This window comes from Cheilinus undulatus, linkage group 5 (assembly GCF_018320785.1).
Source record: "Cheilinus undulatus linkage group 5, ASM1832078v1, whole genome shotgun sequence".
Lineage (NCBI taxonomy): Eukaryota > Metazoa > Chordata > Actinopteri > Labriformes > Labridae > Cheilinus > Cheilinus undulatus.
The window spans coordinates 7,505,519-7,519,306 of NC_054869.1; the positions used below are offsets into that span (position 1 = coordinate 7,505,519).

A 13,788-nucleotide genomic window follows, 5' to 3' on the forward strand; every position below is an offset into this window, starting at 1 on the left:
AAGAGACAAATCTTTGATAATAGCTGCACATTTCAATATTTCTAATGGACAGCTGTACAGTAATGTTTTAAATCACTTATTAAATAATTACTCTTTAATGTGATGCATTGATCTCTATCAAAGTATTGCTAAACTCCTGCTACAGGATGGGTTTTGAGCAATGAACAGTTTTTCAATCAAACAGAATTTCCCTTTTATCAATGCTCTTGAACATCTTCAACCTAGTCCAGTGAAAATCATGAATTTTGATTTATTGTTCCAGCTTCTGACCGCTGGGTGTCGCTCATCAGCGAGTCTTCAGCAAAGCGCGCTCTGGTAAAGTACACATGCACAAGCTGAAGCGCGTTCACGAGAGCTATCCTGGTCAACTTCTAGGAGAGCGGTGGTGAAGTTTGGAGAGGAAAAATAAAGACTTCGTGGACGGCTGAGAATCTCACTACAGCTAAGCTGAGACAGGCCACAGCCCGGCAGCCACTATGGACGACTTAGGTGAGTAATTAAGTGAACATAAATGATGTGTTTGTTTATACAGCCTCTGTGAGGAGCGGGTAGCTGGGTGGAGGAGTTAACGTACGACGAGATTTTGTGTTAAAAAGACCATTTCTGAACCAGTGGGCTCGACAAAACTAACCGTTCTCAGCCTAAAATGTTCGATTAAAGTGCTGCTAAGTTACTGTTTGGTACACTTCACATTTTATCTCCTTTATTTAAAGAAGCATCGTAGTAACTTAGCGGCTGGACATCGCTAGCCTTCACCTCCTCCTTTTAAACTGTCCCTCTCTGTAGTAACGGTTATAATCCTGATACTAATAGCTACAGCTTTTCCTCGTTTGGGTAAATTGCATTTAATCAATTTGTAAGCCAGAGGGAGGAGATATTTGGCTGACATTTTGACACCGAGCTTTTACATTACCTCCTCAACTTTTGCCCCCTGGCTATTCATTCCAGCTTTGAAGTGTTGGAGTCAACAGGCCTCCTCATTTAGACTGCTCAGTACAGCACAATGTGAGCTCTGAGCCGGGCTGCCTGCCTTATAATGCACCTCCGGTCTGATGGAGCACATTCTGCTGCCAGTGATACTTATTTAGGGACCATAAAATCCATGTTGTAGTAATTTCTCCCAATGGGAGAAAGCCTTGCCTTGATACAGGAGATAAAGATAGGAGTAGGACAACAGAAAACTGGAAATGCAGTGTATGGAAAATACTGTGAGTTATTAGACATATGGAGGCCATTAGTTCAGTTATAAAGGATAAAAAACTCCACATAAATCCAACACAAGTTTGTATGCAGAATAAACAGAAGTAGTAGTTGTTGGCTGACCTTGAGCTGTTATCCTGTTGATTTCTGCTTCAGGAAAAGTTTAGAATGACACATTGTTTCATCCATGCCAAAACATGATGATGTTTATGCTGACTCAAAATCCTCCTGCTGCACTAGTAAGAGCTTTATTTATTTATAACATACATCAGAATTAAATCACCCCAAATTTATTTATTAAAAAGACAAAAACTTTAGTAGTTCTTTTCTTTAGTCAGTACTTGATGCTTTTAAAATATAGTGAAGTACAACACTTCATTTTGAAATCTAAAATATACTTAAGTAAAATTAAAATGACTGATTTTAAAAACTGCTCAAAAAAGTACAAGTGCACAAAAAAGCTACTTGATTCCAATAATTTAAGTAAATGTATGTTACTTTCCACCTGTCATCACCCTAACCTTAATGAACAGCGAATTATTAACATTTTATTTAATACTATTTAAAACATGAAATGGTTATTAATAATAGTGTCTTATTAGTGATACTAAATTTGATTAACTTTGTCATCAGTTTGTGTCAAAAAAGTGACCCTTCTTTTTACATGATCCAAATTATTCTCTCAGCTCAAGGTTTGTTTCTTGTTGAAATGCGAACATAATGTTGGCATGAATTGATGGCAGTAGCAGATGTTTATCTGTTTTGTAGGGCTGCATCTAATGATTATTTATTATGTCGACCAATCTATCGATAAATTTCCCGATTAGTCAATTAATCGCCATTGTTTGGCATGCTACTTTGGATCCCCATTTTACGTAAATAGTAGCAGTTCACCTGCCTTGCAGGTTACAAATAACTAAAGGATGGCTTTCTTTAAAGTGACTGGTATGTCCATAAAAGTAAATACAGCAAATTGCCCATCAGAAGTCCAAAAGGACAAATAAAGCTTAATGTCAACAAATCAAACTTCCAGCCCAAGTGACTGAACAATAGATTATAATTTCTTTAAAGGTCTAGTGTGTAATATTTAGCCTAGTAGCATTTAGCTGAACAAACTTGGTAAAATAAAGCAAAACATTTCTAAGACGGTCTATCTAAGTAAGTATTTAGTCATCTAAATTCAAAAATAGCTATTTTTAAAAAACAAAAAAGCAACGCAGAATAAACCTCTAATTCATACATAGGGAGTGTCCCCTCCATGGATGCCGCCATCTTGGATTTCTACATGTTTCCATGGTAATATAGAGGAAAAAAGGATAAATAAAGTTATTGTATTGTATTATATTGTATTCACATTACAGAAACATATTAAATTCAACTGGTTGCCACAGTTTCCAGCAGAGAAATGCAATCTAGAACCCACTTCTAGATGTTGATATTCAGTTTTACACATTGTACCTTTAAATTGCAGTGCAGGAACAACTTGTCAACATGTTCTGGTGTGAGGCTGGCTCTCTTATTTGAGTAGTGAACTGCAAGTACAGATGAGTTTTTACTGGCCTGTATTTGATTTACCAATATCAAAAACAATAATACGATTAGTCGACACTTGAATTTCCATGTCGACTAATTTTTGCAGTCGATTATGTCGGCTAATCGTTGCAGCCCTGCTGTTTTGTTGCAATGATTTAATGATGACTTTTAGCACACCTACTGGCTGATTGAAAGAGGAGATTTATAATGGGACAGAAGATGTGACCAGTCGACAAGCTCTGATCTGTCTTTGTGGTAGGAGAGAAAATGTTAATAAGGTGGGGAAAAAAACAGCATCGGTATCAACTATTGGCTGAGTTGTCTTTTTAAAAATCATGTCCACATCAACCTTGTTTTTCTAGAATCAATATATCTATTGTTAATGAGAAGGAAGTAGAGAGGCACCAATTGTGAAAATTAGGGCTGAAGCCAATTTTTTAAGTATTTTTTTAGCTGGCACAGATATGTTATTTTTTCCATTATTTTACTTCTGTTGGTGTTGAAATCCCACTGTGCCTACATATCTCCATTTCTCTCACCTTTGGATCATGAAAACAGATAGAGATGCCCGGTATTGGATTTTTGGTGAAATTGGATTTTTCTGGCAGATACCAATAGTGTCTTCAGTGCTAAAGGAGGCTGAGCCAGGTGGAGCTGAGAGAGGAGCAGGGGAAGTAGACAGTCTGGTGTTTGTGTTACATTTGGGGCTTCATCCATAAATGTTCAGGGCTCACAGCAGGCCTCCTTGAGTGTGTGACACCCAAGGAAACCATCTTTACCTGGTGGTACAGTTTTACATTTTGTAGATATTTAAGGCAAATATATGACTTATGCTGCCAACACGGTATATTGGCTTTGAAATATAGGCACAAATATTCATATCTGCTGATAAGATATTTAACTTTTTAAGCAAATTTCTGCCAATACCGATATGCTGATAATATTGTGCATCCCTAGAAAACAGATCAGACTTTGACCAAGAGGTGACTTCTTCTGCCTTATAAAAAAACAAAAGTCAATGACAAAATCAGTCACTTGTTATGCCACTGATTGTGTTTTTTATTCTGTATGAATACATGACATTATTTTCCGGAGTTAAGATTAAAGAAGAATGAGCCATCTGACATCCTTAACTATCTTTGCATGTGTATCAGCAACTGTGATATGAAACAGAAACAGAACACATTATAATGGCGACAGCCTAAAACTTCCAAACTCTGGGAGAATTTTACCCCCAACAAATAAAAGTGCCAAACTTCCTGCTGCAGACTCCTGACTGTAGTTTTGACAGGCCAGGGAAGACTTACTCGTCAGCTGCTAACTTCAGGGCTAACACTGTTATTTCAATTTGCTAAGAGCAACAATCAGACACCTTATTGTTGTATACATGGCATGAACGTAGCATTCTTAGAGTTAATTGCTGTAAGGATTTAACTTTTATTAGCAGTACTTATACCGCAGACAACCACCAACATGCTCTGTCTATCTATAGCTTTGTGCAGTCTATCAGCTCCATCTATTTTTTGTGCCTCACTAACCAATCACCTCTCCGGTTCATCGGCCTTTGACTTTTGGCTCTGAACCTTTTGAGCTTCTAATTTTGTTGTTATAGTTTTAACCAGCTGGTCACTTCTCTATATTTACTTTGCTTATTCAGAATAAGTCAGGTCTGAAGCCTTTGTCAGGTATCTGTGGTGACGCTCTCATTGTGCCGATCTTCAGAACTCTGGCGTCGGTGAAATGGAGTTTGTGGGTTGTTTAAGTGGAAAGATGATGGGCTGCATTTTACTGTGAGAATACCTCAGGGGCATGTTAGATGCTGGAGCCGCCATGGGCCACTGAAAGGGGTGATTGTTGGTGGAGAGGGAGCCTGTGGTTGGAGTGAAGCAGCGTGAACAGCGGGTTGAAGGAGGGGGCGAGGCTGCTGAGGAATGTCGAACATCACTCCGTGTCAGGGTCCAAGGCCAAATACTCTCTGGGTCATGACTCACCTCCTACTACCACTCTCAGCTCAATGCAGGCTGTTGCTTTCAGTCGGATTTTATCAAATACGTCCGCTCTTCTAAACAAAACAGATTATTAAAAGGAGCCATGCATATTAAGACATATTGACCTTATTAGAATGGCATTAGTGTCTTTTGTATGTATGCTACACTCGAGATGAAACGATTATAGGTTTTGATGGCGACCATGATCAAATTCCCCACAGTTCTCACTACTGTTTACATTTAAATTATCATTAAAACTGCTTGCTATAACTGTCTGTGCCACAGTATCATGGTGAATTATATCCAGACAGCATCTTATTGTCCTCATCACTAAGGTTTTTATGATGACACTCTTTAGGATGAAGAAAAAGACAAAGCTTCCCATTTTAAAGATATCTCCAAAATGTAGAACACAAATGTGTTTATTTGTACGATATGCGTGTAGAAGATACTAATGTTAATCTAAGAAATAAATGCCTTGATATGTAGGGCTCCTCTCAGAATCCGCTTTGGGCTGAGTGTCTGAAAATCAGAGCTGTAAAGTGAAATAGCTGCCAACTGCTCTGTGATGGTGTTAACTGTCTGCACACATCATGCAGCAAACCCCTCCAGCATCCTCCCTAAATACACAATAACAAACCATGATAAATATTTGTGAATACTTCATGACTGTACTTCCAGTAAACCCCCAGCTGACAGGCCCCCCACAGTCCCCTGGTTCATTGATGACTGACGGGTCAACATGGAGCTGTTTGGAAACCTGATCACTCTCCACTCTTTCCGTCCTCTGTCGCTCCGTGTATATTGATCTGCCCGCATGTCTGAACACTCGAGGAAGGGGATTCCCTCAGTGTAGGGTGAGCGTTCTTTGGGTCTTTTCCTCTGAGTCACAGTTTTCCACTGATTCTCTCCCATCAGGATTTCTAGGGTAGACCAGGTGGCAGCCTTGTGGCGTCTCATTCAGTATGTTGACATGTGGTTAGAAAAGTGTAATTATTTTGCTGTTTAACTAAAACTGAACTTGTAAAATGTTTGTAGACGTGTTAGTCACACTAAATGATACTAAATCAAATTTCTTGAAGTCGTTTGATACAGTGTTAATTTTGTCAACTAAAACTATGACTAAAAATGTTTGTCGACAGCCTTTTATCCATGACAAAAACTAGACTTAAACTAACAAAAATAGATCTGTGATGACTAAAACTGACAAAAACTAAGTGTAGTTTTCATCAAGATGACTAAAACTAGACTAAAATGAAATGTAGTTTTTGTCCGACATTCAAAATCTGTGATACTTCTCCATTGTGGGTAAATCTGTCAAAAAACAATGCAGCTGTCTCTATCCTGCGTCTCAGCTGTAGAAAGCAGGGGCCCCAGGTTTGGTAGAGTGCACAGAACTACCATGATTTGGTACCAAACTTAGACAAGAAAATAAATGCTTGGACTAAAAGTTCAGACTAAAATGCGAGGACTTTATGGACTAAAACTAGACTAAAATGGGTTAAATTTTTGTCGTCTAAAACTAGACTAAAACTAAAAAAGGATAGAATTGACTAAAATGTTACTAAAACTAAAATGTACTTCATTTAAAAACTAAAACTAAGACTAAAATTAAAAATAGCTGCCAAAATTAACACTGGTTGGAAATGGATTTTATCTTGCATATTAATACATCAATTGCACCACACTGGTCGAGACATTCTGCACATGCTCCACAGTCGCGGCTGAATCAAGGCTTGATTCTGAAGTTGAAAAACCTAAATGCTAAGTGTAGCAGAAGTGTCGTCATCTCCAGTCAATAGATTTACTCTCTGTTGTTGTATGCTGGGACGAGGACAGCAGTCTAGTTGAATGACCTGGCTGTGCTTTAACTGTACCTTGACTTACTCTACTGTCCATATAAATGTACTGACTGTCCAGGTTATTAAAAAACTAACATGAGGCTCATACTGCTCTCTTGCCTGTCCTGCTCTTGTCTTTCGTATCTGTGAGATTTGAGGTTCCTCCTTCTGTGAATTCCTCAGCATTGTGTGAGATTCAGGCAGACTAAACTCACTGGGCTGTGGAGGATCGGGTTCTTGTCTACAGGTTTACGCTTGGATTGTAAAAATTTGGTGTTCTTCTATACTTTTGGATACCACTTGTTGGAACACAATACAGTCTCTCTAATTGATTTGAATGACCCTCAGTATCGAAAGGATTAATGATTTTAAAAAGCTACAGATCTTTAGTCATTTTTTAACCAAAAACTGCTGGAAGCTCATGGTAGAGAGCTCTGCCCCATGCACTTTGGCAATCCAAGACATAGACAGGATTTTGCCTGCATTTTAATAGTTAAAACAAGAAATTACACACTATCAGGTTGCCAGGACTTCTATTTTTGTTGTGGTATCAAAGCAGGTATTGCTGGATTTGTACTAGTTTTACGTCAGAGTAATAAAAATCTGATATCACAATTTCACACTGAAAGAAAGGGCTTACTGTTAAATTATGCTGAAGGGTTAGGAGGACACATTAGACTACAAAAATACTGGGTGTAACAAGTAAATAAAACCTACCAATGCTGAATAAAAAATTGAAATATCACATTGACATAAGAATGCAGATGTTTTGCAACAGCCCCTGAAATTTAGCCCAGCTTCCTCCCATTTCTTGTGATTGCTCCTGAGATGTTTCTACACCTTGATTGGAGTCCACCTGTGGTAAAATGAATAAGTTAGACATGATTTGGAAAGGCACACTCCTCTTTATAAAAGGCCTGACAGCTGACAATGCCTATCGTAGCCAAAACCAAGTCATGAGCTTAAAGGATCTGCCTGCAGAGCTCAGAGACAGGATTGTTGAAAGGCACAGATCTGGGGAAGGCTATTAACAAATCTTGCTGCACTGAAGGTTCCCAAGAGCACAGTGGCCTCCATAATTCTGAAATGGAGGAAGTTTGGCACAACCAGGACTCTTCCATGAAATGGTTGCCCAACCAAACTGAGCAATCAGGGGAGAACTGTCTTAGCAAGAGAGGTGACAAGAACCTGATGGTCACTCTGACTGAGCTCCAGAGATCCTGTTTGGAGATGGGACAAAGTTCCAGACGGACAACCATCACTGCAGCCCTCCACTGAACTAGGCTTTATGGCAGAGGCCTCTCCTCAGTGTAAAACACATGAAAGCCCACTTGAAGATTGCATAAAAAAACTCCACTTAAAAGAATAAAAATGAATTTGAATGATTGTTGCATCAGGCTGCAACATAGCAAAATTTAAAAAGTGAAGGGGCTCTGAATACTTTCTGAATGCACTGTATGTGTAAAATAATTCAAAGGCTAGTCATGTGACAGCCAGCATAGGGATTTTTTTCAGTTGAAGTGAAAGTAGACTTTTTTTTGTCAGTTGTGCACCAGTATACTTGTGATTTCTTGAACAGCTAATGGTGTTGAAAATTAATTTAATAGTAAACTACCATGTGAGCTAATTATAGTGATAACCACTGTCTGCTTGTGTATGTGCTGCAAAGGCTGCTTAAAGTGTTGTTACAGTTGAAGCCGAGAACCCTGCTATGCAAACTATACGATGACACAATTTACTCTCAGAATTACTTTATAGGGTGCACCTGTTCAACTCCTCAGTAATACAAATAAAAGGTGATTTGAGTGATTTTGAACATGGAGCGGTTGAGCTGGGCCAAGTATTTCACAAACTGCTAATCTACTGAGCATTGTCTTTCCAGAGCATTGTCTGAAAAAGAGGAAAGATTTAGTGAGTGGCTGCTCTGTGTTAAAATGTATTTTTGATGACTGATTTGAGAGGATTGACACAGGTGGGCTACAGCAGCAGAAGACCACACTGGGTGCCACTCCTGTCACCTAAAAACATGAAACTGGGGCTACAAATCTCACACACAGGCTGTCCAAAATTTGACAGTAGATAATTGGAGAAACCTTGGCTGTTCTGATGAATCTCTCTATCTGCTGCAGTATTTGAATGAAAGCCTACCAGATCACCAAAAACCATAAGATGTTCACACTTCACAGTCTCTTAAATCACATTTCTTCCCCATTCTGATGCTTCCTTTTAACATGAGCACATCATCTTAACTGTGCCTTCATGCCTAAATAAATTGGTTCCTGCCATGCAGTGTCAATTTTGGCAGCTATTTTTTTTTATTTTAGTCTTAGTTTTAGTCTTTAAATGAAATGCATTTTAGTTTTTGTCCAATTTTAGTCATTTCTATCCTTTTTAGTTTTAGTCTAGTTTTAGACGACAAAAATTTAACCAATTTTAGTCTAGTTTTAGTCCATAAAAAGTCCTCACATTTTTGTCTGAACTTTTAGTCCAAGCATTTATTTTCTTGTCTTAATCTGGGCCCAAACCATGGAAGTGTGCTCTGTGCACTCTACCAAACCTGGGGTCCCTGCTTTCTACAGCTGAGACGCAAAATAGATACAGCTGCGTTGTTTTTTGACAGATTTACCCACAGTGGAGAAATACCATGGATTTTGAATGTCCGACGAAAACTATGTGACATTTTTAGTCTATTTTTAGTCAACTTGATGAAAACTAAACTTAGTTTTTGTCAGTTTTAGTCATCACAGATCTGTTTTTGTTTTTCTAGTTTTTGTAATGGAATAAAAGACTGTCGATGAACAGTTTTAGTCATAGTTTTAGTCGGCAAAATTAACACTGCTGCCATATAATAGCCTGGTTGGATATATTTTCAATATTGAGCAGTTAAACGGGGGTACCTAATGAAGTGATTTGTGAGTGCATGCCACCCATGCTGTTTTCTGCATTATACTTTTACACTGATACATTAATCACTCCTTCTGATGGCTGATGTGTCTGTAGGACCCTAAGTACAAAATTTTTGGTCTGAAGTTCCCTGAAATCCTTGCTTTTAGAGCCATAAATAAATTCATGGCGGGATTACTGGCAAAGACTACATGTGACCTGCCCTTAACTCCATATTCTCTGAAAGACAAAGCGTCTAACATTGTGTTTAGAATAGCCTCCTCCTCACATAACTTGAAAACACTTCCAGTTAGTCAGGGTTCTTTTGTAGGATAATCCAGCCCACTCATATCTTGACCCTTTAATCACCATCAGTGCTGAATCACAATATCATCATATGATAAACTGTGTGTCTAAATAAGAGGCTTGAAGGAATCAAACATTTGACACATGTTTACTTGATGTCTCCTACTAACATGCTTATGTTGTGGTTTAAATCTTAGTAAGGTCATACATCCTACTGTAGACAAGTGCTTCTCAATATTTATTGTCTCTGAGGTTATGTGTATAACATCAAAGAGGAACAGATTAAAGGAAGAACTGAAACATTTCCAGTATTACTGCAATTTACATCATAGGGGACATTGGTTTGATCAACAGGTCGATGAGCTGAACATTTTCATTGCTTGAACACAAAATTACCAAAAACAGTGAGTCACTCGGCTCTGTTTTGCAGACCTCTATGCCCCGTATGCATCCATGTGGGCTGAAACAGCTTAGAGTGCTGCACCTGTGCACAGGCCTTTTTGATTTACTCCAACATATCAGGTGGGGGTCTTATCCTCCAGGCAGGGGTAAGAGTTGGCCGTCGAGGAAGCAGCATGCTCTTAAATGTTTACAGCGCTTGCACAACATACCAAAAGATCTTAGAGGGTCTTTAGTGGTTTATGTGTCTCCGTGTGTCTGCAGCACGGAGTTAGTGTTACCAGACTAGCTATCATCACCCTGTGAGTGCTGCAGGGTTAGTGCATACCGGCCCTAACCAGCGGGCTCGCCTGCTCAGCCAGAGGGAAGCTGCTGACTGTAAATCAGTCTCGTTGTCGAGCTCCACACCCATCCTGCTCTGGATCTGGGGAGGAGAAAACTGCATGGCTGACCTCATCGCTTAGGCAACAGACCCTGCCCCACATCCTGAGGAAACAGAGGAGGAAAACAATGAGCGGAGTCAGAGCTGGAGGTCAGCAAACACTGGTGGAGTGGGCAGCTGTGGGCCTTCAGTCTGTGATCCTGCTGCTAGCAGCGTGTTCACTATTTAATGCTGTTGTACCACATTGTTGCTTCATCTGAGTGATTCAGGCTCTTCCTCTCACCATGCTGCTCTCTTTACCTTTATAACCTGGCTCAGCCAACATTCCTGATTGTTTATCCGACATCTCCCTGAGAAGTAGTAGTAATATGAGAACCTACTGGATCCCTCTAACATGACTACGTCATTGACACCTGAGAGTGTGTTTAAAGAGAACAGAGCTTCATGTGTGAAATCCCTCTTCTGTATTTTTCAGGACTAAACTTTTTCACTTTTGATGCAACACTGTAAATCTGAACTTTGTCCCCCTCTTATTTTAGGTCCCCTTACATCTTGGTATTGGCTGTTCTGTATCTGTAACACAGGACATTTAAAGCTTTGAAAATTAGTAAAAGTACTAAATGCTGACATCAGAGTTGGCTCAGACTAATTTAGAGCTGGCGTAAAAACTATGCAACTTCTTTCAACATCACTTATTTCATCAGTAATTATGAAACACATTATCCAGCTAAAAAGGTCAAGAACTTCCCATCACAACCATGATTTGTGCTTTTGGAAATTGTGAAAGTTAAGTTTCAACAAAGAACATTTTTTAAAAGACGGTTTAAAATCATAGCCTTCTATAGCATACTAAAGGTAGATAAGACTGATCAGTGGGGACAGTAAGGGTAAATAAATGATGATCCTTTGTGTTTGTGCACACTGACTTCATGCAGTCCCTACAGAAGTCAAGGCCCTATTTGGGCACCCCAGTCATAAAGTCTGGACCCTGCTTGCTTGCAGGCACATCATATTAGTTTGATAAGCACCAGAACAGCGGGTTCTGTTGGTGGAGAGAGGGGGTAACAAGAGGGACGGGGACTCAACTTTAACCTGATAAAACTTAGAAAACTTTCCTTGTATAATAATATTTCGTATGCTGATAAGACGTGCTCATTGAGAGAGGTCCGTGCACCACTTGCTCTCATTAAAAGTCAACAGTAGATCACCCGCCAAGTCTATTCATCACTCCCCTCTGCTATAAGTATCTATCAATAATAATACATCTAGATCAACAAAAACAGAGCAGAATCAAAATCACAGTGTTTTGAGAATTAATACACTGGTGTATTTATTTGCACAAGGGCCGGCTTGATAGATAAAATCAAGAATTTTCCCTAATTAACATAAAATGGTTTTGTTTGGGGTTTTTTCACCCAAAATGTACAACATTTAGAGCTTTTCATGTGGAAGTCTGTCCTTTTCGCTCCTGGGGTTTCATGCCAATGATACTGTGTTGTGATTGGTGAAAAACACTTGCAGGAAATGGGTCTTTTGTTTTAAGTCTCAAGAAGGGAAGAGGTGGTGGAAAGTTGTAGCAGAAAACCTCAGCTTTAATGAAGACTAAACTGATAAGTGTGTTTATCATGCCAGCTTACAGAAATCACTGCTTAACACCATCCATTGCAGTTTTGCTCGCACTTTCCAATTAAAATATTAAATGATGATGGGCGAATAAAAGTGAAGGTGTATTGTAAATGATTTAGAGAATTATCTTATCAACAGAAGCCATCATCTCCAGTGAAAATGCTCAGCCAAAATTAATATCCTGGCTCTCCATCAGATACAAACCATGTGGATGGTATATTTTGCCTGTGTATTTCAGCATATATCAACTTCAAATTTTGTGTATATTTACTAATAAATTAGTGGTGTTTTAGGCTGAACCAACAGACCTATGTCAGTTGAGTTTTTTTCTTTATTTATCCTCATTCTTTAAACTTTTAAGTGCTTTTTATGGATTAAAGCTTGTTTTCTGGGCCATCCTCAAACCTTAAAAGTGTGTCCAAAAGGAATAAAATTTCTTATCCGAAAGACATATTTAAATATTGGTATCGGTATCGGCTAACATGAATCTGTAAATATTGGCATATTGGATATCAGCAAAAATCCAATATCGTGCATCTCTAAAAAGAAAGTTTTTTTCATTTACCAATTTAAGGAAAACCTGAGTGGTATAAAACAAGGTGTAGGTGTAAAAATGTAGGCTTTTGTATTTATTTAATAATCTTCCTTCGTAACCACCATAGTCTCTGTATCATGAATTTTCACGATATAGGACTATTCAACATAGTGGTGGGCAGTAAACTGGTATCAATACCACCACAGGTAAATTTCTGCTATGGTATGGATTTTCACAGCACTGTCATCACTGGTTAAATGCTTGTGTTGTGTTGTGGTGCACACCTGAGACTTAAACGGCTTCCATAAATGTAATGTGATGGACAGCAGCTCAGTCTGAGTCCAGTCATCATATACTCCAATGCTAAAGAGCAACCAGATAACAAGCCAAACGTCACCCATTCGAATCTCTGTGATAAATGTGAAGGCATGGTGATAAGGTAAATGGTCTGCACTCTCCTCCTGAAGTTCAATGGCTGTAATAACAGCAACATGACGCAAGTGTTTGCTTTGTACAGCATCTTTGTCAGCCTGTCTGAGGTGCAGCGATAAAACGACTCACATTACAACAGCTTAAGTGACTAATTTTGTTTTTTAAGCAGGTGATTTGCTTGTTCTTTGTCCATGATGATTCAAAAAGCAGGCTGAGTTGATATTCAGGGTCAGAGAAGCAGCTGTAGACTCTGTAGTAGCGTAAACTCGTGCTTTTATTGTGAATGCCCACATCAGGAAATTCGTTTTTAGAAGCAGCTTTATACACTCTTCATCAAAGAGGAACAAAACTTTAAACTATAGGTTCAGTTATAAAGAAGTGAACACAGAGAGACTTAAAACATTTCGCTGTGATTTTATGCTCAGACATGACTTTAGTATGCCATTCAAAGAGTTGCTTTAGGGATAATGGGGTTGCAACACCTGAATATGCATTTAAATACAATATCTTTTAATTTTGTAGTATTGCGACCTTTACCGCAGAGGGCAAAAACTACTGTGCTATGAAATCTAGGCTATATAACTAAGGCCTAATTCAACATCCATCAGCATTTGTCTGAGGTCTTTCTTCTGTGTGAAGTCTTCATGTTTTGTTAGAGTCAGT

At 38.8% G+C, this 13,788-nt stretch overlaps 1 protein-coding gene across 1 annotated transcript in view; it reads left to right on the plus strand.

Annotated features, from left to right (window-relative positions):
* Positions 1-347: 347 nt before the first annotated feature.
* The window catches only part of pxnb (paxillin b), a 38,088-nt gene continuing 24,647 nt past the window's right edge, over positions 348-13,788 (plus strand). The window contains exon 1 of the mRNA XM_041787287.1: positions 348-489. Within this exon, the coding sequence (XP_041643221.1) occupies positions 477-489 (13 nt within the window). The 5' untranslated portion in view covers positions 348-476. The remainder of the gene's footprint in view (positions 490-13,788) is intronic.